The following is a 27827-nucleotide window of genomic DNA, read 5'->3' on the forward strand; positions in this document are numbered from 1 at the left end:
ATAGTATAAAATGGTGATATTCAAGTTATATAGCATGTGAACATTAAGTGTATATGCATCCTCTTACAGTAGTAGTGCAATAAATGAATTCCTTGATGTAGGAATGGTGAATCTTAAGTACATTACAGATGTGATAAATCCGTAAACAAAACTATTTCTGTTAAATCATTATGCATGACAATCTCTCGCTGTAAATGTCAGTTGTTGCATTGTGTTAATTTTCCTATTTAACCTTCCCAGTCCTCTTCGTCGGACGAGCAGCAGGTCTTGAGGCGCTCTGGGATGTTTCTGTAGGTGAGGTATTGGAGGATCCTCTTGGGGAGGGGGAGCGGCTCCATCTGGTGTGTGGAGACAGACTGGCGCAGGATGGATCGGCACAGGTGGCAAAGGCTGGGCACCGTCCTGGGCCCCCTCCAGAACCTCACATGGCCGTCTCTGGTTCTGTCACAAGAGGAGATTGTTGGTGTGAGTTAGGTTGCTGCTGAAAATTAATACTAAAATCTGGGTCTTTCAGGAGTAATGTGTTGAAGTGCCATCTTGGTTGTGGGTGTGAATGAACTTCTGTTATTAATTTAGTTATTAAAGGTGATCGGAGAAATTGTGATACTATGGATGTTGGACTCTGAGTGAGTTGTTGATCAGAGATAAGAAACACTGGAGTAAGTCTTGTGGTAAGAGGAGTAAAAACAGTATTATCTATTATCATTGGGCTGTGAATTCTCAAGATATCAGTCAGTCCACATTCTGACATGTACTGTTTAATTGTAGATGATGAGTGAAAAGGCCTATGGAAGGTAGAGATTCATTTGAGGTCAAGTTCTCAGTTTATCAGTGTTCAAAAAAAAAAGTGGGTAGTTTGGTCAGTAGGCTGGGTATTTTAAAAACGGTCTGCATATCATAAACAACAACATGAAAGCTACAAAAGGGACTTGTGTTGCTCACGTGTAAAGAGGTAAACATATCTTAAAATGTTTACATGTGTTTGCTTTATGACAGAACACATCAGTAGCTACCCTACTCATACATTTTAGAAGTTTTTACATGTATTAGAAAAGGACTGTTGTGACTGTCACTCAAAGACACTATTTACTGTCATGATGCCAAACAAGAGGCTGCCTTTAGCTAAGTGGTGGAGATGTAAAGGCATTGGAGGTTTTTTGAAAGCCTAAGCCACTCCTGTAGGAGGAAAAATGTGTCGTCAGAGTAATGTGTATCTTGCTTATATCTAAGGAATTATTCAAAAGATTCACTTAACATGACAAACTCAATTACAAATCCCTACATTTGTTAAATTGGAACCTGCAAATGTTTGACATTTGTCCTTGATAAGTTAATTCAATATACTAATTATTGTTTGGATTAAAAAGGGAGAGTTTGCATGTTTAGCATTTGAATTGCTAACAGGGAAGTGTGTTAAAGAAGTTTTATTGATGACTTGATATTTATCATTTTCATTGTGACCATTGTGACCATTGTGACATCCAATCCCACCTCTGTGAATTTAAGTCTCTGATCAATTCAGCCACCAAAGTACACCATATCTAAATCCACTTTTATTAGTAGTGAGAGATTCATAATCAAATCATATTAAAATTGTGATGAAGGGTGTTTACCCTGTTGCGATCACTCCCCCCTGTGGATGGTACTTGCAGCAGAGTCCGTTAGAGGCTCGGTCGGACTTCGTCTGCATCACCATGCCCCTCTGCCCGGGCTCCCAGATCCGAAGTGCTCTGCACACACAACACATCCGTCTGAAATCATTCTTTAAATAACAAATCATAAAAGACTTATAAGATGAAGCTGACCAACTACACACCTGTCGTCAGTCACCATCGCCAAGTGCAAACCATTGGGAGAGAACTGTATTGAGGAGATTTGGTTTTGCCCGATATCATTAAAATAGTCTCTGTCGATAAAAGAAATAAGGAGATTTCATGAATCATTATGCCCTGTACTATATACTTCAAAATACAAAAACAGTTTGTAGGACATGAGAAAATATTTTCAGGAAGTGCACAAGGATGTGTTTGGTTCCTACTTCTGTATTTAAAAAACCGTTTACCTGCATTATGATATTTACTGTCTTCATGTCTGTCAAAACAGTGCAGTCCAGAATGAATTTTCCACCATATGAGTTTTGGGAATCGACTGCAATTAATTTACAGATCCAAATGTTCAGTTCATTTTAAGACTGAAGGCTGAGTGTAAACTTACACCAGAGTGGCCAGTTTCTCTGCGGTGTACGGGTCCCAGAGGTCGATCCACCAGCTCGAGCCGCTGAAGGCTGCGGTGGCGAGCACCGCTCCATCAGGAGAGAAGTCACAGGAGGACAGCAGGAACAAGGTCTTGTAGTTTCCTCCTGTCAGCTTTCTGATGAAGGTGTATGACCGCAGACTCCACAGACACACCATCTGATACATTTCAATCACAAAGGGTTAAAGAGTCAAGGTTTGTATTTCATTTGAAATATTTAGTGTTTGGACAATAGGTCATTTAGGAACTACAACCACGTCTGCTTCTTTCTGCGGAGTGATACAGTTGGCAGGTGTAGTTTGGTAGAGAGAAAATAGTTCCTACATGAAACTGCTCACAACAACGTCTTTGGATTATCTTGAGATCATGATTTCTGGAAAGAGACATCGCTGTGGAATTTTTCCAATACATTTATTTTGGCGCTTTGAGCACCACAAGCTGATTGTAAATAGGTTTAATTTTTGTTTGAATTTATTTTTGGCCTTTTGCAAATATTTGAGAGGTTGCCAAAACAATCTAGGAATTTGATCCTCACTCTGAGTCAGTCCATGCCAACAGCACCAGGACAGGCTGGAACACGCAGCTAAACTGTGTGGTTGTGAAAATCAAAAGGAAATGCTGCAATAATGATAACAAAAACAGACTTGTGACCAAAAACTTGTAAATCCTCAAATTCTTCCTGTATATTCCAATATGTCAAAGATCAACAAAGAAACCTTTATGCGAACGAGTTTAGTTAACAACCACTGCAATGTCCTTAAAAAGTGAACTTGATACAGGATAAGTTTGAAAAAAGTTCAATTCCTATGAGTGTTGTGCAACAGGGAAAAGTGTCCCATTTTAGACAACGACAGTTTGCCCCTATGCGTAATGATGGTAACGTGTAAAATGGATGAGGAAGACTTCTGAATCTGAAATGAAAATGTATAGCAAAAATAGTCCTAATGACATGCACATGTTTTTGTTTCTGTGTCGCTGTGTCTGTCCTTGCCTGGAATATGAAAACACAATTTACAATCATTAACTCACTCTGTCAAATCTGCCGACAGACGCGATCATGCTGCAGTCTGAGGACACGCAGCAGCTACTGATCCAGTCTTTATGGCCAGAAAGCACCTGCACCGTTTTACCTACGGACACAATACAGACAGACTTACAACAAAATCATCAATGGGATTAAATGAAGAAAAAGGAAAAAAAGCTTTTCAAACTATCAGCTCCTGAAGTTGTGGAGAACATGACTCGTATGTGTAGAAATGAACATATGTTTGCTTTAACCTCCTGGAATTGAACAGGAGGTTCAGTTCAGTAAAAAAACACGAAGTGATACATGAAGAGAAACAAGCAGAAAACTAATGATTTAAAGAACAACAACAATAACATTGAATGCTTACTACCACTTTTTATATATCATTTAAACCATGAAACTTTATAGCCTTATTTTCAACCTTCCAGGCAGCCACTGGTTTAAGTCAATATCCAATACATTTGCACAACCTTGAAACCTGTTTGGCAACACTTCACAGAGATCATGTATTGTCTTAATGTTTAACCAGGGACAGCTTAATATAGTTGCGTTCAAGGATGCTCCGACATTAGAAAGACAGCTGAAGGAAAGCCTTGAGCCTAAAAGGTATGATGTTTTCAAACAAATAAATGGCCATGTTTTCAACTTAATCAAATGGCAAGGTGGATCTTGTCTTAATTTGTCAAATAATAAAATTGATTTGCTTATGCTAAATGTCAAGTTTCATGTATTTGTACCAAAAACAATGATTTATAAGACAGTCTGATCATAAGGGGACTTGGAAAACAATGCTAAAATAAAAAGATGATTCTCTAGCCTTACTGCCTAAAAACGACAGATTGTCTCATGGATTTGGTTTTTGGAGTGTTTGTCAGACTTTACATTAGTTATTCAACTTAAAGCCAGTAAAAGTGCACCTTTCTGAGCCAGGTCCCAAATCCTCAAAGTCTTGTCCCGAGAGGACGATATGAGTGTGAGCGTCCCATTCTGAGGGAAGACCAGGTCCCTCACAACACCTTCGTGGCCATGGAGATCAAACACAGCATCACCTGAAACAAAAACATTCAAAATCAGCAACAGATTTGAAAAATATAAAAAAAGAGTGCAGGTGAGAGCGTCACCAGCAGGAATAGAGATCTCACCTGTTAACACATTCCAGATTTTGATCACCCCGTTCTCTAAACCCGTGGCCAGAAGCAGGCTTTTGCTCCCTTTTGATGTTTTCCCTGTTTTAGCTTGGCGCGCCACAGCTGATGATTTTGGAGGCCTGGGTCCGAAGGCCAGGCCCCACACTGGATGGCCACAACTGAAGCTCTTGTCTCCACGATCGATCTCTGCATTCTGATTGTCTCTGTGGGTGAGAAGAATCCAGATATACTATAAAAAAAAGGCAAATTGGATGCTAGAGCTGGAGATTGGATATGCTGCCTTTAAGTGCTGTTGGAAATAATAATTCATAATAAGAATTAGCAGTTCAGTTTTTCTTTGATTGAATATACTATGATCTTCCATTTTCTTTTCTTTTTTTTTTATCATTGATGCATGAAGGAATTTGGTATGTTTTGAAAAAAAGTAATCAGTACCTTAATATAGGTATCATATTGGTAGCACAGAGCATATGGAGTCCCAACATGTTCAATATGAATAAATACATAAATAAATAAGGCACTTCAAAAGAAAATGTATGAATAAATAAAACTAAATGGCTACATACATCCATTCACTTGTAAAATAATCCAATACATATTTAAACTGTCCATCTACTTTAGATTTTGAAGTTTCTTTAGGTGCTTTTTACATTTAATTCAGGTAGTTTCTTCATTCAGTTTCATCATGTTTTATTCATTTATAATGACATTTTACCCTACCCTTAACTTTCCTAATGCCAGTTTTCAACACAAAGACTTGGAAAACAAACACAATAAGAGATACATAAATAAGAGCAAGTTCAATAATAATAATAATAATAATACACGAAAAAATATCTATATCAAAATTTAAAAATATTTACACTATACCTCAATTAAAATGAAAGACCTTTTTTTACGTGCACAAGTGCGCTTTTATGTGTCTATTAGATGCTATGTAAACTACATTTGAATTGTTAAATTGTTATTTGTAAATGTTTAAGTAATATGCAATGTAGAGAGATATAGCCCCAAAGATATGCGTTAATGTAACGTCATATTTGTATTATTTATTTTAGTTTATAATTTGTTTGTCAAGTCAAGCAGACATCAGTATTTATGCCCTATCCCAGGGGTTGGCAACCCGCGGCCCTTTAAGCCCTCTGCTCTGGCTCCCTTGAGTTTAGACAAAAATAAGAAGGAAATAAAATAAAAGTATTTGTAGGACTATTTATATTTTCTTGCATGGTTGAAAATGTTTCGTATCTTGTATTTTGAGGTGATACTGTGACACATAAATAAAAAAACAAAACGGTTTTAATTAGGTAAACTAAAATATGCGTCACATCCTGCTACGGTCCCGCGCGAGCGCCTTTTCTTGGAGGCGAATAACCTGACCCCCGGCTCGATGAGCGAACTATGGATAAATCAAAGAAAAGTACCGGAGGAACACAGGATTTAATTCTGTGTGGACAGAGTTATATGCTTTCACAGCAAACGATGCTGGTTTACCGGTATGTTTGATATGTAGAGAGAAGTTGTCAACGGTGGTGCAGCCTTTACGTATCGAGGAACAATACGGGAGAGGAAGACAGCTGACGATCTTCAGTCATAATTCAATGGGGTATGTAATTTATTTCAGAAAACACTTTTTGTTATATTCCCTGGAATGCTCTTAACGTCCCGATAGCAATGAATATATTAAATGCTTTGACAATAAATACAAAAATTAATCTCTGGAAGCCGTAGCGCTTTAAAAAGCACGACCAATCATCTGAGCCGGCCCGGCTAAAATAACTGGATGGCCAACCTGCCTGTCAGCCTTCCATCGGGGCACAAACTTATCTCGTGCCCTCATTGGTCATGTGCGCGTTCGTGTGTGTTGGAGGAGGGGCTCTGTGAGGAAGTCTGAAGGAAGAGGCAGATTTTTTCCGGTTGTGTACTTTCAAATTCTAGCTCACTCGAGCTGGTTTCTCCATTCTTACCTACCCTACCTTTAACTCTTTTTAGGGTGCAGCTATATGTTTTATTTATTTCAAAGTGGGCCCATTTTAATAATATTTTGTTTTCCTTCAAATGTGCAGAGGACTCCCCAAGTCCTGTTTAATTTATTTTAAAGTAGGCCTGTGTATTATTTGTAATTCTCCTTATAAGAGTTATTTGTTTCTTATTAGAGGTTAACAGTTTTATATCATGTAATAAATAGCCTAATAAATGCAAAAAAAAAACTAGTTTTTGTCTGATATAACAATAAAAAACTATGAAATATGTTTTGCGGCTCCAGACAACAATTTGTTTTGGAAAAAGGAGCAAAATGGCTCTTTTGGTCAAAAAGGTTGCAGACCCCTGCCCTCTCCCAATGCATAAGCCCGTTTGTACAAGGGACACCTGAACGCGTCGTATGGATTAAATGCAGGTAAACCTACTCCGAGTCGAGAGGCCAGGCGACCACCCAGACGATGCCGTGTCCCATCGACCAGGCGAACCAGGCTCCGTCCGGGGAGAAGTCCACGCTCCAGGTCTCACAGCCCGCTCGGCCCTCCAGAGACGGAGGACGCCTGGTCTTCAGCTCCAGCACCAGAGCCGGGTCGGACGCTGGAAGAGAACGGAAGGGCGACATAAATTCAGCGGCTGACACATTCATCCTTCACCGCCCCTGGCCCTGACAGCACCTTCCCCCCGCATAATAACAAACCCTCTACCCCCGCTCGGTGCTGCATTTCCCCCAGGAGGTTTAACCGCTGCCTGGTAACTGAGCGTTGCGATGACAACATGACGGAGCTCGCAAATAATATCCCTAATAACTATGTGACGACTTACATGTTTGTTGTAGCTCCGCATTGGTTCCCGTGGAGCACATCGTTTCTTTATCACATTATTCGCTTTTAACTTCCTGGAATCTTGCTCTGTGTTCGCCTCCAGCCGTCCATTCACGCGGGCAGGATGGTGTGTTGTGTCCCGAGACAGAGCTGCGACTTGTCTGTTCCTGCGATACACTGTTTGTTATGTGAAAAATGTGCGAGTGGGAAACTAAACGATCAGCTGATTTCCGGTTGCCTGAGTCACTTTGTGCTATTGGCCAAACGCAGTTACGCTATTCTTTTATTACGTAACCTTAAAGCCATGGCACTCCCCCTAATACAATTGCAATGCATGAGCTATATACAGGCTAGATAACTAACAACAACTCCTCTGGTTTCCTCTGTGAAACAGAAGTGGGAGAAGTAGCCTACTCAGATCGTGTACTTAAGTAAAAGTAGAAGTACCAGAGTGTAGGAATACTCTGTTACAGGTCCTGATAAAAATGTTTTGATTATAATTATTAATGCATTGCAGTGTTATCAAAGCTAGTAAAGGTGCAGCTAGTTTTAATTACTTTGCAGAGTAGATTGTGAATGTACTCCAGGTTGATCTAAAGTCATTGTTAAGTGTTTTTTACATTTCACATCCTTAATCCAAAACTGCAATAACTAAAAGGTATTACATAAATGTAGTGGAGTAAAAGTACCAAATTTACCTCTGAATTGTAGTGGAGTAGAAGTACAAAGTAGCAAACAAATGAAATACTTAAGTAAAGTACAAGTATCTCAAAAGTGTACTTAAGAACTGTAGCCTACTTCTTGCAGTAATTCCACTTAGTTACTTTACACTACTGCTATTAAAATATAATAGTCCGCTCTTGTCAAGAGCCTACAAGGAACTACAGAGAAATATGTGTTATATAATTCCCAGAGCATACAGAGCAAACTAAATGTTATATATCAAATCACTACACAAAAGTATTGGTTGTTGAATCATTGACCCAGCCATGTGAAAGCTTCCAACATTCTACATTTTTTAAAACATATCCCTTGTATGTCCTTTCATTTCCGGCAGGTTAGATCACTGTAATGCTCTCTTCTCAGGCCCCTACCTTTACATCCAGATTAAAAAGAGAATTATCCCCTCTGCCCTTGACTGAACCCTAAAGCCTATCTTGTATGTATGTTATGTTTTGTATTTATTGTAAAATGCTTTTTATACTTTTAATTAGCATTTCAATTTGTTATGGTTGTGCAATGTCTTAAGGCATTAATAAGGCACATGTCTATATATTTATTTATAAGATATTTCCATTTGATATGAAAGGGAATTGTCCTCTACTTAAAGAAATACTCAAATGGGTATTTAAAGGATGATTTACAAAGTAAGATTAATACACAAGATCTCATGTCAGCTGAATTTAAGTCATTTCTAAAGGTGGGACATCCGACCTGTAGTAGTTGTTACCCTCCCTTCACTGCATCCTTTCAAACATAAGACACCTGGTGAAGTGACCCCACTACATTTTTAAACATTCAGTCTAGAGTTGCATTCTACACTGGTATCATCACAGTAAATCTGTAAATGCTACGCACAGCACAACGCAGCAATGTATAAGGAGTGAGTAATGAATGAGCAAAGGCTTTGTCACATCACATGTTGTTTCAACTCATCATACAAATCTCAGAGCAACATTCAAAATGCTGTAGCCTACAAACAAATCAATCAGAAATAAGCATACAAAAATTCAAAACCCTTTTTTAAAAATAATAACAAATTCAAATAGATGATTATTTTATTATACATGTATCTTCCACCGATTCCGTTCACATTGTCCTTGGGAGTAAAAGGTATTTACCTAAAATAAAACACGTATCTAAAAAATACCCGATACCTAAAATGTTACAAGATCCGCTGACGTTTCTATCCGTACAGTATCGTCCTGCGGGCTCCGGTCAGCAGTTTCTGTGTCCTCATGATCACCTAAAACAAAACAAGGGACATTGGTACTAAAGATTTGTACTATGTATTAACAAACCATCAAATCAATGTTAGGAGCCATGATGAGGTCATACTGGACGGGATTCGATGTATCTGGACGAGCGTTGTTCTGAGTCCGTTGGTTATCGGAGGCAGCCGGGGAACAGCGTCCTGAAAGATCTGCTCATCATCCGACTCCACCAGACTCAGCACGTCTCCTTGGTCCTCCTCCATGCGCCTAAATGATTGGCAGAGCGTTATATTTGACTAAAAGCTTTTAAGAGTGTCATTTTTCTTTAAGCATTCAAAGCTTTAATTGAGGTTTTTGACAAAGCTTTGAATGTCTGTCTTCATATTTTATGACATCACCCTATGAAAACCAATTCCTTGATTACAACAAAGTGGTTCCTATGATGAAATTAGTAAGCATTGGTTATTAAATTAACTATCTTCATTAATTGAGCCTTTTAGCTTTGTAGAATTGCTGCTAGAGTGCGAAAGCTAGTGCAAACTGTATTTGAACGCCTACCAATAATGGCTTCCATTTATAAAGCACTTCATATTTGATTTCAAATCCCGAAGTGCTACAAGTAGTGAGCATGAACAGTATAAATAAACATTACACAACACGGTAGAATTAATAAAAAGCAATACAAAATAAATAAAAGGGTGATAAAAAGGTCTAGGCAAAGGCTCTTTTGAAGAGATGGGTTTTGAGGCCTTTTTTAAAAGCCTCCACGGTCTGTGGTGCTCTCATTTGGTCGGGGAGAGCATTCCACAGACTGGGAGCAGCCGAGCAGAAGGCCCGGTCTCCCATAGTACGGACGGAGCTTAGTCCTGGGGGGTTTGAGGAAGTTGGAGTTGCTGGAGCGGGTGGTCCGCAAGGAGGTATGGGGGGTGAGGAGTTCCTTGCGGTAGGGAGGGGCAGTTCCATGGACACACTGGTGGGTGAGGACGGAGACCTTGAATTCGATCCTCAGTTCCACGGGTAGCCAGTGTAGTGCTTTAAGGATGGGGGTGATGTGTTCATATGTGCGCACCCTCATCAGGATCCTAGCAGCGCTGTTCTGAATGTATTGGAGCTTCTGGATGCTTTTGTTAGGGATCCCGATGAGGAGTGCATTGCAGTAGTCCAGCCTGGAGGAGACAAAGGCGTGGACCAGCTTTTCGGCGTCAGACAGAGTGAGTGTGGGGCGGAGTTTGGCGATGTTCCTGAGGTGATAAAAGGAGTTCTTGCACAGCTGTTTAATGTGGGCCTCAAAGGTCAGATGGGCGTCCATTTTGACACCCAGGTTGGTGACTATTGAGGAGAGGGTAATGTCCTGGCCGGAGAAGGTGATGGTGGTGATGGTGGATGACCAAATATGGATTAAAGCAGAATATTCCGTTGGAAATAAAGCGTGTTGTGATTCGTGAAATCTATCTTTTTCGCAATACATTTTGAGTTTTGGACCATGCAATGCTGTAAGTTATTGGAAATCTGTTGGAATCACACTGAACAACCCGAATTATCCTACAAATAGTATAATTATACTAGTGTAATCTTTATCTGCAACTGTGCAAAAATATTAACACTGGAGCAACAGTTTGAAAGTAGGAGCCCGTTTCTTTAGTCGACGTGCACTTTACACCAATACACATGATGCACAGTAACACCGTTTGAAAGTAGTCAGCAAATTCGCCATGAAAAATAGTGCTAGCTGGCAAAACATGGTTGTAAACAAATACGGTTTCAAATTCCAGAAATCTGCTGTACAAATGTGTTATGATGAAGGAAATTGAGAACACTGAATGTAAACAACATGATGTTGTTTGTTTGCCAAAATAACTTCACAGTGTACCTGCTGGGCTGAGCATACAGACACTATAATAGTGCAATCAATCTTTTCAACTAGTGCAAAAAAAATACAAGCACAGTACTGCAAGCATATTCTGCAAAATACACATCTTCATACTCTATGGGCCTTTCTTATTTCTCTAATTTCCCCTCCTCGACTCCTCGGTCCTCCGGTAGTGACCCGGAAATGGATTTCAGCGCGCCATGTTGAAGGACATCTAATTTCTCTAAATGCACTTCGAGCATCGAGCATCGAGGAGGCTCTCTGGAGGAGCTCTAACCGAGGATACACTGATGGGTCCTCCACGGCTCCTCCGCAGATTTATTTCCGGCAATAGTGATGTTTAAAAGAGTTGTGACGCACGGCCGGACTTATCTCAGCCAATGACAGCTCTGCATGCATCCCCTGGATATTATTTTATTAACTGCTTGAATCGTGACGTGATGTTTACAGTGAGAACAGCTGTGAGGTCCGTGCAGAAAGCAGAGCAGTGTGTATAATATCACTCAGTATAACAGGCCTACATTACTCTCTTTATTTGTATAGATATCTACAAACACAGAGTTGATATTTTTCTAAAACCATTTAGTGCTTCACATACTAAAATACACAACGGCTGTATCCTGATATATTATATGCTTTAGAAGCTGTAGGTGTGTGTGGTACAGTATGTAGGTGCGTGTGGTACAGTGTGTGTGTGTGTGTGTGTGTGTGTGTGTGTGTGTGTGTGTGTGTGTGTGTGTGTGTGTGTGTGGATGCAGCAGACAGACAGGTCTCAGTTGGTTTGGTGTCCTCTGCTTACTTTTAATACTTGTAAATACAACTTTTGGCCCGTAATTTAATTTCCCCATTGTAGCGACCAGAGAAGGGGGGGGGATATATCCAGTCTCTGATACGTTATTATGAGAGTGCTCTCATACTTGTTTGATTCTGAAATTGTATATATTTATATAGATGTGTGTGTGTGTGTGTGTGTGTATGTGTGTGTGTGTGTGTGTGTGTGTGTGTGTGTATGTGTGTATATGTCCACATCTGTAGCCTGTTATTGTCCGCACTGTGAATTAATTAAAAGTAAATAAGTCATCATGAACACATCTGTCCATCAGACAGATGCTGTGCCTCCTGTCATCATTAATGGACGTCTCTTTAAAATGACCGCTCAGAGGAGAGGAGTTCTCTTACCCTCCTCTCTCCTCAGTTCCCCTCCTCAGTCCTCCGCTCGCATCTCCTGTGGGCGGGACTAAGACACGAGGATAGGAGTCGAGGAGGGGAATTAGAGAAATGAGAAAGGCCCCATGCCTTGAAGCTGCATTGCATTCTGGTCTATTGATGCCATGATAGGTGCAGGAATTGGTGTCTTTAAATTTTGGATGAATGTATACGACAAGAGATCAGGCTATTTGATACAGAGATTTTATGTTAACTGCTCAAACTAAATGTATAAATTTTAGCTTCAATGGTTGTATTAATTAGATTTGTTGTATTAATATATATTCATAAGACATGACCTCTACAGTATGGTTATGCAGTTATTTACAGTAATACAAAAATAAGCTCCTACTAAACTACTTAACAAGGCAAATACTGAATTGCAGTGCATAATCCATTATGTAATTGCTGTTTTTAATCCCTTTCATTTAATGAATTGACTTAAATAAGCATGCGTATTAGATAGGTGATATACTCACCTAAAGCCATCTCCTGAAACAAAAACATGAAGAGAAATTGTGAAATTAGTACAAGCAGATTGTTATGATGTGTGCTCTCATTCAAAAACATACGAGATGCAGTATGTGAGATTTTTTTAACACGGGTGCAAAGACTGATTATGCCATGGGTTAAGTCGGATATTTGTTGCATGCATTTGTAACTTCTTATCTCGCAAAGATAAGCAAAAGTTACCAAGGAAAATGCGGTGTCGGCTGGAGTAAATTGTTTTAGCCACGATGGCGGCTATTCCCACGATCAGCGCAGCGATGAAGAAGCCGATGACACCTCCTGTGTATGCAGAGGGGTCTGTGGAGGAAAACACAAGGTAAAAGGTGAGGGTTATGGAGCAGAAAGAGGGAGGAGCAGCAGGTCGATCAGCATTCCAGAGGTGGAGTCGACACCTGCAGAGACTGTGCTGTTGTAGTAAGAACTGTATGTATCATGTGTAACTTATCATACCCTCTGACGTTAAAGCTTTGATATGTTTACATATTCTAAATCCATTTACAAAGGAAAGCAAACTGTTGTCTCCAAACTCACTCTTCACAGTGAGGTAGACCTCCAGCTCACGCACGGCGAGGGGGTTCTCGCTGCGGCAGAAGTACACGCCTTCATCATCCTTGCTGATGTTGTGTATGGTCAGCTTCAGGACGGCGCCTTCCTCCGTCAGGACGTACTTGGATCCGGGGACGATGTCCTCCTGCTGGAGCCCCTTCCTCCAGGTGGTGTTTGCAGGGGGGATGGAGACGTCCTCAGTGCAGGTTAGAGTAATGCTGGACCCCTCAAGAGCCGTGACCATCGGCTCGCCTTTGGGGTACGGATATTCTGAGAGAGAAGGTCAAACATTAAAGGTCTCCTATTATACATGTTTAGGAATATGGACCAGCACCAGAGGCGTTCCCATACACACAGGCGTTGGAGCTGTTCTTCATGAAATCCCAGAAGGATGAAGTGCTCTGACAAACAGTGCCATCTTTGCGCAAAATGATAACAGGAATGAAAAGTCAATAAATAAACATGTTAAAACTTTTTTTTTTTTTTATTTTTCTCCACGCATGTGTTGCTGATGTGGAAGCAAAAACATGTCTCCCAATAAACCTGAAGAACTAAAACCCTAACTATCTGCATGGCTATTTTTGCTAATTACCTTTTTTCTGGAATGTGGATGAAGAACTGGCCCTTTAAAGTCAATTAAAGTCAATGCTAAGAATACACTGTCTACAATCCCACTGAACAGTGTCAGTGTGGCTCTAAAGTGGAAAGCACATGAAAGATTTAGCAGGGTTGAAAAGAGGCTCATTTCACCAGCACATGCTTACTGAGGTTGAAGGAGCACGACTTCTGTTTCCCCGCAGCGATCGCCAGGTGGTGGGCCATGCACCGCAGCGTCTGCCCGTCCTCCAGCATGGAGCGGTTCAGCACCACCGACAGGCTCTCCGTCACCTCCGACTTATAAACGTGTCCTTTCCAGCCAGCCGCCTGGTCCCCCTGGTCCTCCCCCCAGAGCAGCTTCGGGGCGGGGTACGCTCCGAACCAGGTGCAGTTGAAGAGGACGTGGGAGGGGTCCTGTGCCAGGACCCACACACACTCAGGGTGTCGGTCCGGGGCATCTGGGCAGGGCAAACTGATATCAGTCAGGAAATGGACAAAAGCTACAGAATGGTTTATACTAAGGATGCTTGATAATGTAATGTTCTATTTTATTTGGACATTTCTTCCTTTTGTCTATACTTTCCCTGGAAATAACTATGTCATTTGTTATCATGCTGAGACAATTGTTAGTTAAATAATAAATATTGATTTATTAAGCATTTATAATATTGAAACTATAATCTCCATTTGCATGATGTTGTACTAATTTGTTATTTGTAAATAGACTTTTGCATGTTTCACTGAATTGCTAAGCACTGACTGAAATGTTTATTATAAATGTGTATATCAGTCATTTTCTAGAAAATTAGAAGAACTTATTGTACCTTCAAAATAAAGCATTACCCAATCTATCTAATGTGTAACCATAAGGATGTGCCTCAGCTACAAGCAAATCATAAATGTGTTGTCGTTGTTATTCTTCTACAGACAGGTTGATACATCAAAGTGAAAAACCTGTCGCAGCTTGCCCTCCTGTAGAAAAGTCAAGCATCGGTGCGTAATTCTAGGAAGTCAGAAAAATCACAGGAAATGCCGTGTTTGCTGTGTGAGAGTTCAGGAAGTGAATTCAATGTTTCATTGTCTTAGCTTCTAACCTTGCATATAACAACAGGTAACTCGATCCATCATGCTGTCAGTCTGTCAACATTTGAAAGTGCCTAGACTTTTTCTTGACTTTCACATGATCTCACTCCATATCGGATGCTTTTTTTCCTCACCTTATTTAACCTCTTTTAATCTCTCCAGAAGAAGTACAGTAAACCAGGCTAAAGTCTCATATGGGCGCCAGTACTAAAACATTTGAAATACAATGCTATATGATATAGAATATGTATAACAATAGTTATTACTATATATTAATGGCATAATAAAATTAAGGCTTATTCATTCTATTTTGAAGTTCCCCTTAAAAGCATCCCAGTAAACACGAGACCTGTAATCAGAGAAGAGTATTCTGGGTATTCTGCTTGAGGTACTTACAGTATACCAGCAGCTCTGTGCTCTTATTGGCTGCCTGAAGAGATACAGTGTTGTTGGCCTTGCAGCTGTAGACTCCCTGAGCGCTGGGCTGGACGTTTTGGATCCTGAAGTCCAGCCAGGGTCCGGGGGCAGAGGCCAGCGACTGGTTGCTGGACCCCGCTCCTCTGAAGGCCCAGGTCAGCTGCTGGGAGGGGTAGGAGGAGCCGGAGCAGTTAAAGGAGACTGTTGAACCCCGATAGACGATGAGGGTCCCGTTGGACCAGGGGGTGGCTGGACCGATCGACAAAGACATGTTTTCTGGACCATCTGAAAGAAGTAAAAGCAGCGCATTGTTCTTATGAATACATTTCAGGGCTTTATGGACTTAATCCATGACAAACTGGAGTTGAGACCAGGAGGCGGAGTCACAGTCTTACACACTTCTCTGCGCTCTCTCCTAGGCAGTCATCCATAGGAATCCCGAACCCAATAAAATATCCAATATTAGCAGTGTGTGTGTCTGCCCAAGGACAAGTTAAGGTAAAACCTAATAGAGGTATCATACATAATAACCTAATAAAAGTAAATGTAACAACTACTACAGTGCACCAAAACAGGAAGATTAAATGTGGACTCTTAAACATAAGATCTCTAGTATCTAAAGCAATATTGGTAAATAATTTAATATCAGATTATAATATCGATATATGCTGTCTCACTGAAAGCATAAATGAGGCCAATCCACCCAGCCATATCAATACTCATATTCCTCGAGGCACAGAATCTCGTTTAATTTGGCATATTACTCTCAATGAATATAAGAAAGCACTGCGTAAAGCGAGAGCAGCTTACTACTCTTCATTGATAGATGAAAATAAGAATAATGCAAGATTTATTTTCAGCACTGTAGCCAGGCTGACAGAGAGCCACAGCTCTACTGAGCCTTCTATTCCCATAGCACTCAGTAGTAATGATTTTATGTGCTTTTTTAACGATACAATTGTTACTCTTAGAAACAAAATTAATGACCTCTTAGCTTTGACAAGTATAGTGTTATCAACAGCTCCCGGAAATGTAAGTTCTAATATTACACTAGATAGTAAATTAGAATGCTTTTCAACCATAAACCTTGAACAATTGAATTAAATGATTCTTTCTTCTAAAGTTAACCATCAACATGTATCTTAGACCCGATTCCAACTAAGATGTTAAAGGAAGTTTTTCCATTAATTAACACTTATTTATTAAATATTATGAATATGTCTTTATTATCAGGCTATGTTCCACAATCATTTAAAGTAGCAGTGATAAAACCTCTTCTTAAAAAGCACAACCTCGATCCAGAGGTTTTAGCCAACTATAGACCTATTTCTAATCTTCCGTTCCTCTCAAAAATGATTGAGAAAGCAGTCGCAAAACAGTTGTGTAATTATTTAAAAAACAATGATTTATTTGAAGATTTTCAGTCTGGCTTTAGAACACATCATACCACAGAGACAGTTCTGGTAAAAGTCACAAATGACCTTCTAATAGCCTCAGACAGGACTTGTCTCTATTCTGGTCTTGCTCGATCTCAGTGCTGCATTTGATACTATCGACCATGATATCCTATTGCAAAGACTAGCACTTAGTTGGCATAAAGGGAACTGCTATAGGTCCTATCTATCTGAACGCTCTCAGTTTGTATGTGTCAACGATGAATCTTCCATGCAAACCAAAGTTAGCCATGGAGTGCCACAGGGCTCAGTACTTGGACCTATTTTGTTCACATTATGCTTCCGTTAGGCAATATTATAAGGAATCACTCTGTACATTTTCACTGTTATGCGGATGATACTCAACTATATTTATCCATAAAGCCTGATGAAACCAATCATCAAAATAAAATTCAAGACTGCCTCAAGGACTTAAAAAACGTGGATGACATTACATTTTTTTATGTTAAACATGGCGAAAACTGTTATTGTACCCAAAGAATCTACGAAACAAACTATCAAAAGATATACTAACTATGGATGGCATTAATTTGGCCTCCAGTGAGACTAAGGAATCTTGGTGTTATATTTGATCATGATTTATCTTTTAACACCCACATACAATTAATCTCACGGACCGCCTTCTTTCATATGAAACATTGCAACAATCAGGCATATCTTGCCTCAAAACGATGCAGAGAAACTAGTCCATGCATTTGTTACTTCAAGGCTGGATTATTGTAACTCTTTATTATCAGGGTGTACCAAGAAGTCAGTTAAGTCGCTTCAGCTGATTCAAAATGCTGCAGCACGTGTACTAACCAGAGTTAGGAAAAGGGACCACATTACTCCTGTTCTGGCTGCCTTATACTGGCTCCCTATAGAACACAGGATATAATTTAAAATTCTTCTTCTCGCCTACAAAGCCCTTAATGGGAAGGCGCCATCTTACCTTAAATAACTCATTATACCCTACTGTCCTATTAGGGCATTGCGTTCCAAGAATGCAGGGTTGTTGGTTATTCCTAGAGTCTCTAAAAGTGCAATGGGAGCCAGAGCCTTTTCTTATCAAGCTCCACTTTTGTGGAATCACCTTCCAGTTTGTGTTCGGGCGGCAGACACCCCATCCGTTTTTAAGAGTGTGCTTAAGACCTTCCTTTTTGATAAAGCTTATAGTTAGGGCTGATTAAATTCAGCCCCTAGTTTTGCTGCTATAGGCTTAGACTGTCAGGGGACACCTTACTTCTTCCTTCTCTCTGTCTGTACCTGTGTACTCATGTTCCAAATAACCCAGCTTCACCCAAATTTCTTTTTGGTGTCTATCTACGCCGGGATCCTGAGTCGTGGCTGATCCTGTTGCTGTGGTCCTGGATCCTGAGTCCTGTGTCCTGGATCCTACATCCTGAGTCCTGGATCCTGAGTCCTGAGTTGTGGATCCTCTATCCTGAGTCCTGGATTTCAAGTCATGGCTGAACCGGTCTCTGTGGTCCTGCCTGACTCATCATACTACTTCCCTGATGGCTCCCACAGGATTGTTGACATCCTCGTGGATTCATCTTATTATAGACACATGCATTTCCAAACATTTGGTCTACCTACGTTGTAAATGTATTATATTTTCGACGTGTACACACGGCATCTATTGCACGTCTGTCCGTCCTAGGAGAGGGATCCCTCCTCTGTTGCTCTCCCTGAGGTTTCTCCCATTTTCCCCTTTAAACTGTGGGGTTTCTTTGGAAGTTTTTCCTTGTACGATGTGAGGGTCTAAGGACAGAGGGTGTCGTATTGTCATACTGATATTCTGTACAAACTGTGAAGTCCATTGAGACAAATGTAACATTTGTGATATTGGGCTATATAAATAAATATTGAAACATTGACATTGATTGATTGATTGATGAGTAAAGTCTTTAATGGAACTTTGTAGGATGAAGGATTCTGTTAGATGTCATCAGGTCCCATGTCATGCTTTTCCGGTTATAACCCATCCCCTTGTGTGTTATGAAGGTTTTAATGCATGTAAACGGTCTGCAAAGTCACAAACCCTCAAAGTACACCCTGTAGCGAGAAAAACTCTAACACAGAAAATACCTGTTTATGCTGCCCCAGAACGGCTCATTGGAGATTTCTCTTTTTCTATTGTTTTCTTCCTGGGTACAGTGACGTGCCCATACCCAAATGGACCAATCCGCGGACTTCCTCACACACACACACACACACACACTCAATCTTTTCTCAGCTGCAGCTCCGCCGATTTCTCATCCCTGAGACGGCGGGACGCGGCGAGGCTGTGTGTCGGTGTGTGAGCACACACACAAACTCCCAGCCAGGCTGCGGGTGTGTGTGTGTGTTCGGGCTGGGTTTCGCTGTCTCGCAGACAGAGATGCTGTATGAGAAACCAATGTGATTTTGGAAAATTGCACAATATAAATCTATTTTAGTATACCTCAACAATGGAATTATGATCAGTAGAAATGGCCATGACATGGGACCTTTAAAACATATTGTTCTTTTGTTAGTAAGATATCATGTCTGCAAGTGTTAATGTTATAGAATATGTATAATTTTATCAAGACACGACTATAATATAATAAAGGTTTATGATAATGGTTATACCACAATATGTAAAGAACATTTTATATAAAAAAGGAAGACTGAGTGAAATTCCTCTTTAAATTTAATTTTCAAAAGTTAATACAACACATACAAAAATACCACCAACAATAAATCGTTGATAAAGTTAAAACATCCTGAATAGTCATTGTGAGGTTCTAATGTTTTTCTCTGTTTTGTATCATTGTTTACTGAATATCTTGTGAAAAAAATAATATGAATTTGAAGGAATTGGTATGGTAGTGTCTGTTTCTGAATAATATACATTATATGACTGGATTATAATTATTGATGCATTTATATTTTCATTATTTCAAGGTTATATTGCTAGTGAGCTTATTGTATAATAACACATTTTAATATCTTTGGCATATTTATCAAATAAATCATTTGTCGATTATAAAAAGTATTGTATTTGTATTGATTAATTGAATGATTTCAACTTAATCATTAATTATAATAAATTACAATAATAGCAATAAAAAGGTATTATTATTACATCTTTGAGTATCGGTCTCTGTGTGTGTACCGCTCAAGCCCCCAGGAAGTGCGCCGGACTCTGAGGAAAATATTAGTTGTGGCCAAACGGCAGTACTACACTTCCGTATCAGTCGCCGGGCCCGGAAAGACTTTTTCCCATTGACTAACATTGGGAAAGAGACGTCTGTAAATCGTTGGAGAATTTTTTTTAAACTAAATAAACTACCCAGTATGAACATTTTATATAGCCCTTATCAAAAACATTCGGTCCTCAAGTTGTAATAACGTTATTCTGAGAGTTATTTTCCTCTGCATTATGAACGCGGATCTAACCCACGAGGCCGCGCCGCCTGGCATGTTCATGTGACGTGTTCAGTACTACATCATGAGTTTTACCTTTACCCATGGATGTACAATAAGAACGGATTATATGAATATATGAATACTTTCGTGACGTTTCACTCTCTCAAAAGTTGGGCGAGTTTGTCTTCATGCGCCAATGAGCAACTCTCATACGAGAGTAACAAATGCGTCACTTCCGGGCAAAAAGTACGGCTCCGCCCACTTTTGGGGGAAAACAAGGCTGTCATTTGAATGGCGGTCAATACAAATTCTGAAGATTTTGCCAATCCGATCAGAAATTTAAGAAAACCGTGGATTTTTGGATCTTCAAAGAGCCCGATTACAATGGCCAGTCAGGCAAACAATTACATTAAGCCATTGGAAATTGACGATCGGGCTCGATATATGGTTAAATATAGCAGTGGGCTATTGATTTTCATAGATGAGAGCAGTGGCCCCCCCTCTTCCCACATTAAAAATATATATATATTTAAAAAATATATTTTTAATTTTTAATAAACAAGGTAAATATTATATAATTGGTATCAGTAAAATGTATAATCTACAATAAAATCTTGTTTAAAATTGTGTTACGATGTCTAAAGTTACTGATAAGTCACATGTTTCCTGCCTGGCCTTGCCCGTGTATCATTACCCTCTCTCGTCTGGGCGCTATGCACAGCGCCCAGACGAGAGTGCAGCAAGTGCAGCAGAAGCCAACTGTTGCTATCTTTAAACTTTGCAGCCGAAACATAATTTCAGCCAATCAGCGTCGTCAAATCTGATGGTCACAGGGCGCCTACGTCAGCGCCCGGTGCAGTATGTGAGTTGTTTGGACTCGTATCCAAGGAGACAAAACAGGAAGCTGACATACACTCTGGAAGCTATCATTAGTAGCTAATATGAAAACTCCGTTTTTGACATAAAAATTGAATTATGGATTATCAATAATTGTTTCAAAGTGACAGACACATTGGATTAACCTATGGATTAACCTTCAGCCGCGTTTCTCGTTTTTGATCAGAATAACAGCAAAAGGTGAGCATATCTCCGTGTTTTGCTACCTAAAGCTACGTCGTGTGATGTCTGTATTTGCTTCCCCTGTCGCAAGTTCTGATCGCTCAGTGATTATACTTATATTTCTAGAATCTGTGGAATCTCAGCTTGTTAGCTAAGCTTGTTTGTGCATATCCGATAAGTATATCAATTAATTTATACCTAGAGTGCGTTAGCATTTTTTCGCTCAGGGCTCATTTAGACGCTTCTTGTGAGACTTGTGTTTTGTTTCGGTAAACATGGTTCATATCATCAGTTAGCTGAGTGTCTTCCCGTTAAATGAGTAGGACACATGAATAGTTTATTACATTTTAAGAAGCCCTGAGACACAGTTTCGTGAGAATAAAAACGGGGGGGAAAAGCCCCTTAACAGGTTAAATGGGAATTAAATCATTTTAAGTAATTTTGAGTGTTCCCAAAGCCCCGGTGTTCTGCAGTTTGTGTGGGCCTACTGTACTGTTGCACAGTTTATACTGTAGAAACTATGTCCAGGACAAGGTGTTTGGAAGTTTTGGAAGATTCATAGCTAACCACACTGAAGATTATCGAGGTATTGATCAGTCTTCTTATATTTTTAAGCCTCAATTTGTCCTTTCCCCCCCCCCTCTAACATCACCAGAAGTAATAATTTAAGGGGTCTTTTCTCAATTTGTTTTACCGGGGGAACATCCCCCCGGACCCCCCTAGTATTTTTTGGTCACCATTTCCACAGCCCCACCTAAAATATTTTCCACCAGCCGACACTGGATGAGAGTAACATCTACGTCAATTTACGGCCCCACCCACTTTTGGGGGAAACAACGCTGTCATTTGAATGGCGATCAAGCCTGAAGCCACAGAGCTCTTCTTTTACTGTCCTTTGTTCTTAGAGGAAGTACAGAAAAACGTAACTCTGCATTGTTTTCATGTTTGAGGTGCAATAAGCGACACAGCAGCTTTTTGGCATGATAAAACTATTATTTTCCGCCTCGCTCATAGCAGCTGGAGAAATGACAGCCTTGCATATTGATTTTAATTTAACCATATATCGAGACCGATTGTCGATTTCAAATGATTTAATGTAATTGTTTGCCTGACAGGCCATCGTAATCGGGCTCTTTGAAGATCCAAAAATCCACGGTTTTCAAGAAATTCTGATCGGATTGGCAAAAACTTCAGAATTTGTATTGACCGCCATTCAAATGACAGCGTTGTTTTCCCCCAAAAGTGGGCGGGCCGTAATTTTCGCCCGGAAGTCACGTGCCACGAATTACACATATGATGTTTGTCAATCTTAAAAAATAATGAAAAATACGCAACTAGAAAGACTACAAATACCAGAATCCCGGTCCCGCATGCTGGCTCTTACGGAACCGACTAACTCCCCTTTTGTGTATGTACAGCTCTCAACATGCCCAGAGTAGTGATTTTCACCTCTTTTAATACTTTTCGCCTCATTCTGAAAGAAAGAAGTGAAATGTGTGTGGTGCGAGATGGGAGATGTAGTTCATTGAGCGGTTTCACACACAAAAGTGTTACTTCACAGTTTTAGACACTTTTTTTACTTGCAAAATTATCTTTTAAATTGACAAACATCATATGTGTAATTCGTGGCACAATTCAAACGGGATCGAAAGATAATCTTTCTCTCCCCATTGACTTCAATACATACTTTTTCCGAAATGAACGAGGCCCCGCCTCCGACGCTGTATCCAGTTCTTGTTATTATACATCAGGCATCCTCAAAGTCCGGACTCCGGTCCGGATCCGGACCGAACCACAACTGTCTCTGGACTCTGAGCAAATTATACTTTTCATATGTATTATCTGTGAGACATCGCCACAACGCAACGAGTCAAAAATGATCCGCTATGTCCATAGACTGCAAACAGCGCTCTGCATGTCCTGTTCCACTGTCTGTGTGTGTCTGTCAACGCATTGGTCCAATCACATTCAGCATCCCGTCAGCGTTTTTTCCCCCCAAACAATCTGCGAATCAGAGGCACAGTAGGGCGGGTCTTCGCGGAATGCGGGTGGGAAAAATGTGTGTGTCTCTTTCAACCTGTCTGAGTCAGAGCGAGAGTATAAAAAAAAAAATTCAGAGCGAGAGTTAACAGCTCATCTAGTTCCACCTGTACTGTAGCTAGTAGCCTAGTTTCCCCTACCGGGGTGGCAACTGACACCCTAAAAATAGGCCTTGCCACCCCAGTTGGCAGCTTTGTTTTGAAAGAAAAGTTGTGGCTCATCGGACATTTATGAGAGAAAGTCTCTAATGTCCGAGTGCAAGTGAATGCAGCACAAGATGCACGTCATGTAACCCCTCCCCCGGTCCTGGCACGATTTCATTTGAACAGGACGGCGCAAAACGAGAAGCATTCGGACCCAAGCACTGAAGGAATGAGGTATTTGTGGTCTACACTGACAGAGAAGAGACTGTCAGTTTGGCTGTACTCAGCATTGAATCAAAACGCACTAAAGCTGTTGATCTTAATACGTTTGTGAGGCGTTTTGCTGAACAATAATGCTGGGGGGAAACGATTATTTTGAAAACGATTAATCGGGCGATTATTTGATCGATTAGTCGACTAATCGAACGATTATTTTTCTGTTGTTCAATTCATAAAAAACGTAATGTAAAAAAAACGTAATGTCAAAAAAAAAAAGTTTCACGATACTGTGTCTCAGGGGATCTTAATATTTAAGAACCTATTAATGTGTTATACCAGATTAACGGAAATAATCTCAGCTAACTGACGATACAAACCATGTTTACCAACACAAAACAAAACACAAGTCTCATAAGAAGCAAACTAAAATGCTATCTAAATGACCCCTGAGCGAAAAATGCTAACGGACATTGGCACAGAACTCAAGATAAAAGTACCCATATTACTTATCGTAGCTGCACATACAATATATCCGATTAAAACTGAGACTCCACAGATTATGTAGGTACATAGTATCATCACTGAGTGATCCGGACTCGCGACAGGGGAAGCAAATACAGTCATCACAACACGTACCTTCACAGAGCTTCTAGGGAGATCGTCTCACCGCCGTTGCTGTCAATCTGATCAAAATACGTGTTCAATGGCATTAAAATGAGAAAAAACGCAGTTGAATCGGTTAATCCATAGGTTTTTAACGTCTATGTATAAAAAAATTATTGAATTTATAATCCATAATTCCATTTTTATGTAAAAATCGGAGAGCAAATGCTAGCTGCTAATGGTTGCCACCACAGCTAGCTGCTGCTTCCGGTCAAGCAGCAGTCTCAGTGAGATATAAATATATAAATATCTTTGCGTTTTGGACTAACTTTAAAATATTCCCATGCTTTTGAAGACCTAGGGCGAGATGTTTTCGTTTGAGGGCTTTGTGCGCAATCCTGTGAGGAGGAGGTGGTAGCCGTTTCAGTCTCCATTGTGTTAGAAGTGCGATTGCGAACTGCTTGTTGCTTTGGGTGACCCACGTGTGTGTGGCGACCATATATACAGTCTATGGTGGCGACGCGGAAATATGTCATCGACGATATTTTGAAGTCGACGCGTTGACAACGTCGACGCGTCGCTACAGCACTACTGAACAAGATGGTAATCGCCGCATTCAGCTGTAATAGACATGTCAACTTGATGCTCTGCTCACGGATGAGCATACAAAACTGTTAAGATGATGACCTTATGTGTGTAAATATATTTTTTTCTTTGAGGGGGTCTGCCCCCAAAAAACAGTTTTAAGTCCTGAGAAAGTCAAATAAGACGGTGTGTAAAACTACACTGCCCAGCCAAAAAAAAGTAACCACTTTGATTTAACTAGGCCAGTAGGTAAGGACATTCCACTGGATAATGACTGAAGTATAAAGGAATGCATGACTGAAGTGATGGAGACCATGTTGAAGGCAAACAAAAAGAGGAAATAACAGGTAAAATCAAGTAAATCCCCCTCTCAGATTCTACAGCAACCAGAAGAACATAAATACTGGCTGATGATTTGATTAATCAGCTTTGTGATGGAATAAAAAATGCACAGTGCATTTCCTTAGCTGTGGGTGAGTCCACTGACACCACTGACAATGCTCAGTTGCTGGTGTTTGTGAGTTTTTATGATGAGGCAAAGGGGGAGTTTGTTGAAGATGTGTTGGGCCTGACGAACCTCAGTGGACACACAAGGGCGGAAGACATTTATAAAGCAATAATGGGAATGCTGAATGAAAGAGGGTGCAGCTGCCTTTATTCATAACTGTGCAGCTCTTACACTGCGACTCTGAGGGGTCAAGCACAGACACAATAACAATGAAAACTGCTGCATATAGATTTTTTTTGTTTTTGCGACCTCGTGTTAAGAATCTTGTTGCAATTGTTTAAAAGTTTGAATGACCGTAATAAACTGACCTTTATCTTATTGAAACATTTATTTTGGACCTTTAAGATTTGTATTTGACTACCCCTGTTATACATCAGTGGCACCCATAGGCGGCGCGTGAGGCTCAGGTTTGGGAAGGCTAAATAACTTTTTTTTACATGACGCTGCCCGCCTCCGGCGTCTATAGAAAAGAGATCAACTCAGTGTGCGGAGTTTAAATCTCTCAAGTCATATTACAGGATAAAGGAAATACAGTTTAAACTACCGTATGCAGAGAAGACGCCGACGTGTCGCAATTATCATTCATATTACAGCATCAATCAGATCATCGATCATATAATATCATATATTTCCTTATCTGAGTCAGCTTCTCCAGCCGTATCTGGCCGTGCAACACTCACAGTGTCACATACTGTATGCAGAAGTATTATTTTAAGCAACACATTATGTTGACGAAACACTCGAGTCAAATGTAATTAAAGTCAGATCCACTCGTGTCTTAGATGGGGCAGTGATATCATAAAACTATACGCTTTCAAACACTCGGTAGGCCTAGTTATTTTTTAACCAGTTGTTCTGTATTCACCTTGCAGCAACTCTGTGGCTTGTATCCTGGATTATATGTTTAAGTCATCATGGATGTTTAAAGTTCATATTTGTCTAATATTAGTTTACTTTTCATTAATGAAGTATGATGTTGCTTTGTCAGTACACTTGTCCCTGTTTGTGATTGGTCAAATGTAGCTAACCCCGCCCCTTTCACGTGAACGCGTTCTCAGCTGGAGATAGAAACCCTGGCTTGATTTACCGAGTTGATAACCAGCGCCGTAGGACCGTTTAGCGAGATCGCGTTTGTTAGGGTTAGTTAAGATAACTCAAGCATATCCAGGGTCTGTTGAACTGGCTTCGTGGTACAGGGCACAGGTGGCTAGCAGCGCTAATGTCAAAGACACAGACATTATATTTGTATTTTACCAGGATGCAGTGACACAAATATTTGGGAAGGCTTAGCCTTCCCTAGCCTACAGCACCCGCCGCCCCTGGTGGCACCGCTCTACATCGATCACAGTAGCACCTGTTTCCATGTGACTGTCGCTATGTTGAAGAACAGGTTTGTGTGTAGTAGAAAAGCCGCTTCACTGACATCTAGTGAGCTCGGAAACCGCAAAAATCATCACCCTTTCATGGACATTATGAGCCTTCACTTACTTGTTACTTGTAGCAGGACACGTGCGTGAAAGATGTTGTTGCCTGGTAGCGTGGAGCTGCACAGGTAGGTGCCCTCATCCCTAGGTAACACTGCCCGGATGTTCAGACTCCCGTCATGCAGCACTGCGAGGCGCTGTCCGCCGAGAGAAGGGCTCGGCGAATAAATGCTACCGTTGACAACTTCTTTTCCGTTTTTTATCCATGACGTAAAAATCGGTGTTACGTTACCGAGGGTGTAACACGGAAGTATAGCGACGTCTCCCTTTTCGGCTGTCAGGGCCGTTTCGGTGGAACCACTACCCGAAACTGCAGCTTAAGAAGAGAGAGAAAAAACATAATGTAAGCCGAGTTTACACTCACCTGAGGCTGTGTAGCCACACGATGAACTCACCTGTCACACATAAACACATGTGTAGAAGCGCTACAGGTGTGACTGTCTTCATGTTAACTCTCCAAAAGCCTACATCGCCTTTAAAAAAGAAAGTGAACAAAAGGGCTTCCCGTCCAAACCTGCCTGACTAGTATACCTGTGTGAGCCTGTCGGAAACACACAGAGATACCTGGGCCACCAGTCCGCCCATTATAACACCAGTAACACACTACAGCAGGGAGCACCGTGACACGGGGTGAACTCTCCGCAGACCTGCTTTGTTTACTAGAGTATGCTGATCCGGAAACTTTGGTACGAATGCACCACGCCCTGACCTCACCTTGTTAAAGCTACAGTAACACCATTTATTTTTCTTCTATATTAAGCATACTGGAATTACTAAACACAGGTAGTCCTGTTATATCTGTATTTATAGATCTGTCGCTACTGCTTTTTGGTTATCTGTTCATCAAGGAAATGAAGTTTACTCGGTGTTTATACAGTTAAGGGATATACATACATATAAGTTATTGTAATGTTCATTGTATAAACATGTCATTCTTATAAAATACATATAACATGTGTATGACATTT

At 40.5% G+C, this 27827-nt stretch overlaps 2 protein-coding genes across 3 annotated transcripts; both read right to left on the reverse strand.

Annotated features, from left to right (window-relative positions):
- Nucleotides 1-140: 140 nt before the first annotated feature.
- Nucleotides 141-7447, reverse strand: wsb2 (WD repeat and SOCS box containing 2). Its single transcript, XM_034225347.1, has 9 exons — nucleotides 7228-7447; nucleotides 6834-7002; nucleotides 4423-4631; nucleotides 4198-4329; nucleotides 3283-3383; nucleotides 2215-2411; nucleotides 1817-1906; nucleotides 1614-1730; nucleotides 141-441 (listed from the first exon to the last, which is right to left on the reverse strand). The coding sequence occupies exons 1-9, from the start codon at nucleotides 7265-7267 to the stop codon at nucleotides 228-230; spliced, it is 1269 nt and encodes a 422-aa protein (XP_034081238.1). The 5' UTR covers nucleotides 7268-7447; the 3' UTR covers nucleotides 141-227.
- Nucleotides 7448-8986: 1539 nt separating this feature from the next.
- On the reverse strand, nucleotides 8987-27531 carry vsig10 (V-set and immunoglobulin domain containing 10). 2 transcript variants are annotated; one of them, XM_034225352.1, is made up of 9 exons: nucleotides 27255-27531; nucleotides 26864-27175; nucleotides 15369-15674; nucleotides 14057-14347; nucleotides 13278-13562; nucleotides 12930-13043; nucleotides 12721-12728; nucleotides 9285-9432; nucleotides 8987-9192 (listed from the first exon to the last, which is right to left on the reverse strand). In XM_034225352.1, the coding sequence occupies exons 1-9, from the start codon at nucleotides 27304-27306 to the stop codon at nucleotides 9104-9106; spliced, it is 1605 nt and encodes a 534-aa protein (XP_034081243.1). In that variant the 5' UTR covers nucleotides 27307-27531; the 3' UTR covers nucleotides 8987-9103. The 2 variants fall into 2 exon arrangements, with proteins under 2 accessions (XP_034081243.1, XP_034081242.1); XM_034225351.1 differs by having other exon boundaries at nucleotides 9285-9427; nucleotides 12716-12728.
- Between the last annotated feature and the right edge of the window lie 296 nt (nucleotides 27532-27827).

The sequence above is a fragment of the Gymnodraco acuticeps genome, unplaced genomic scaffold, assembly GCF_902827175.1.
Source record: "Gymnodraco acuticeps unplaced genomic scaffold, fGymAcu1.1, whole genome shotgun sequence".
NCBI lineage: Eukaryota > Metazoa > Chordata > Actinopteri > Perciformes > Bathydraconidae > Gymnodraco > Gymnodraco acuticeps.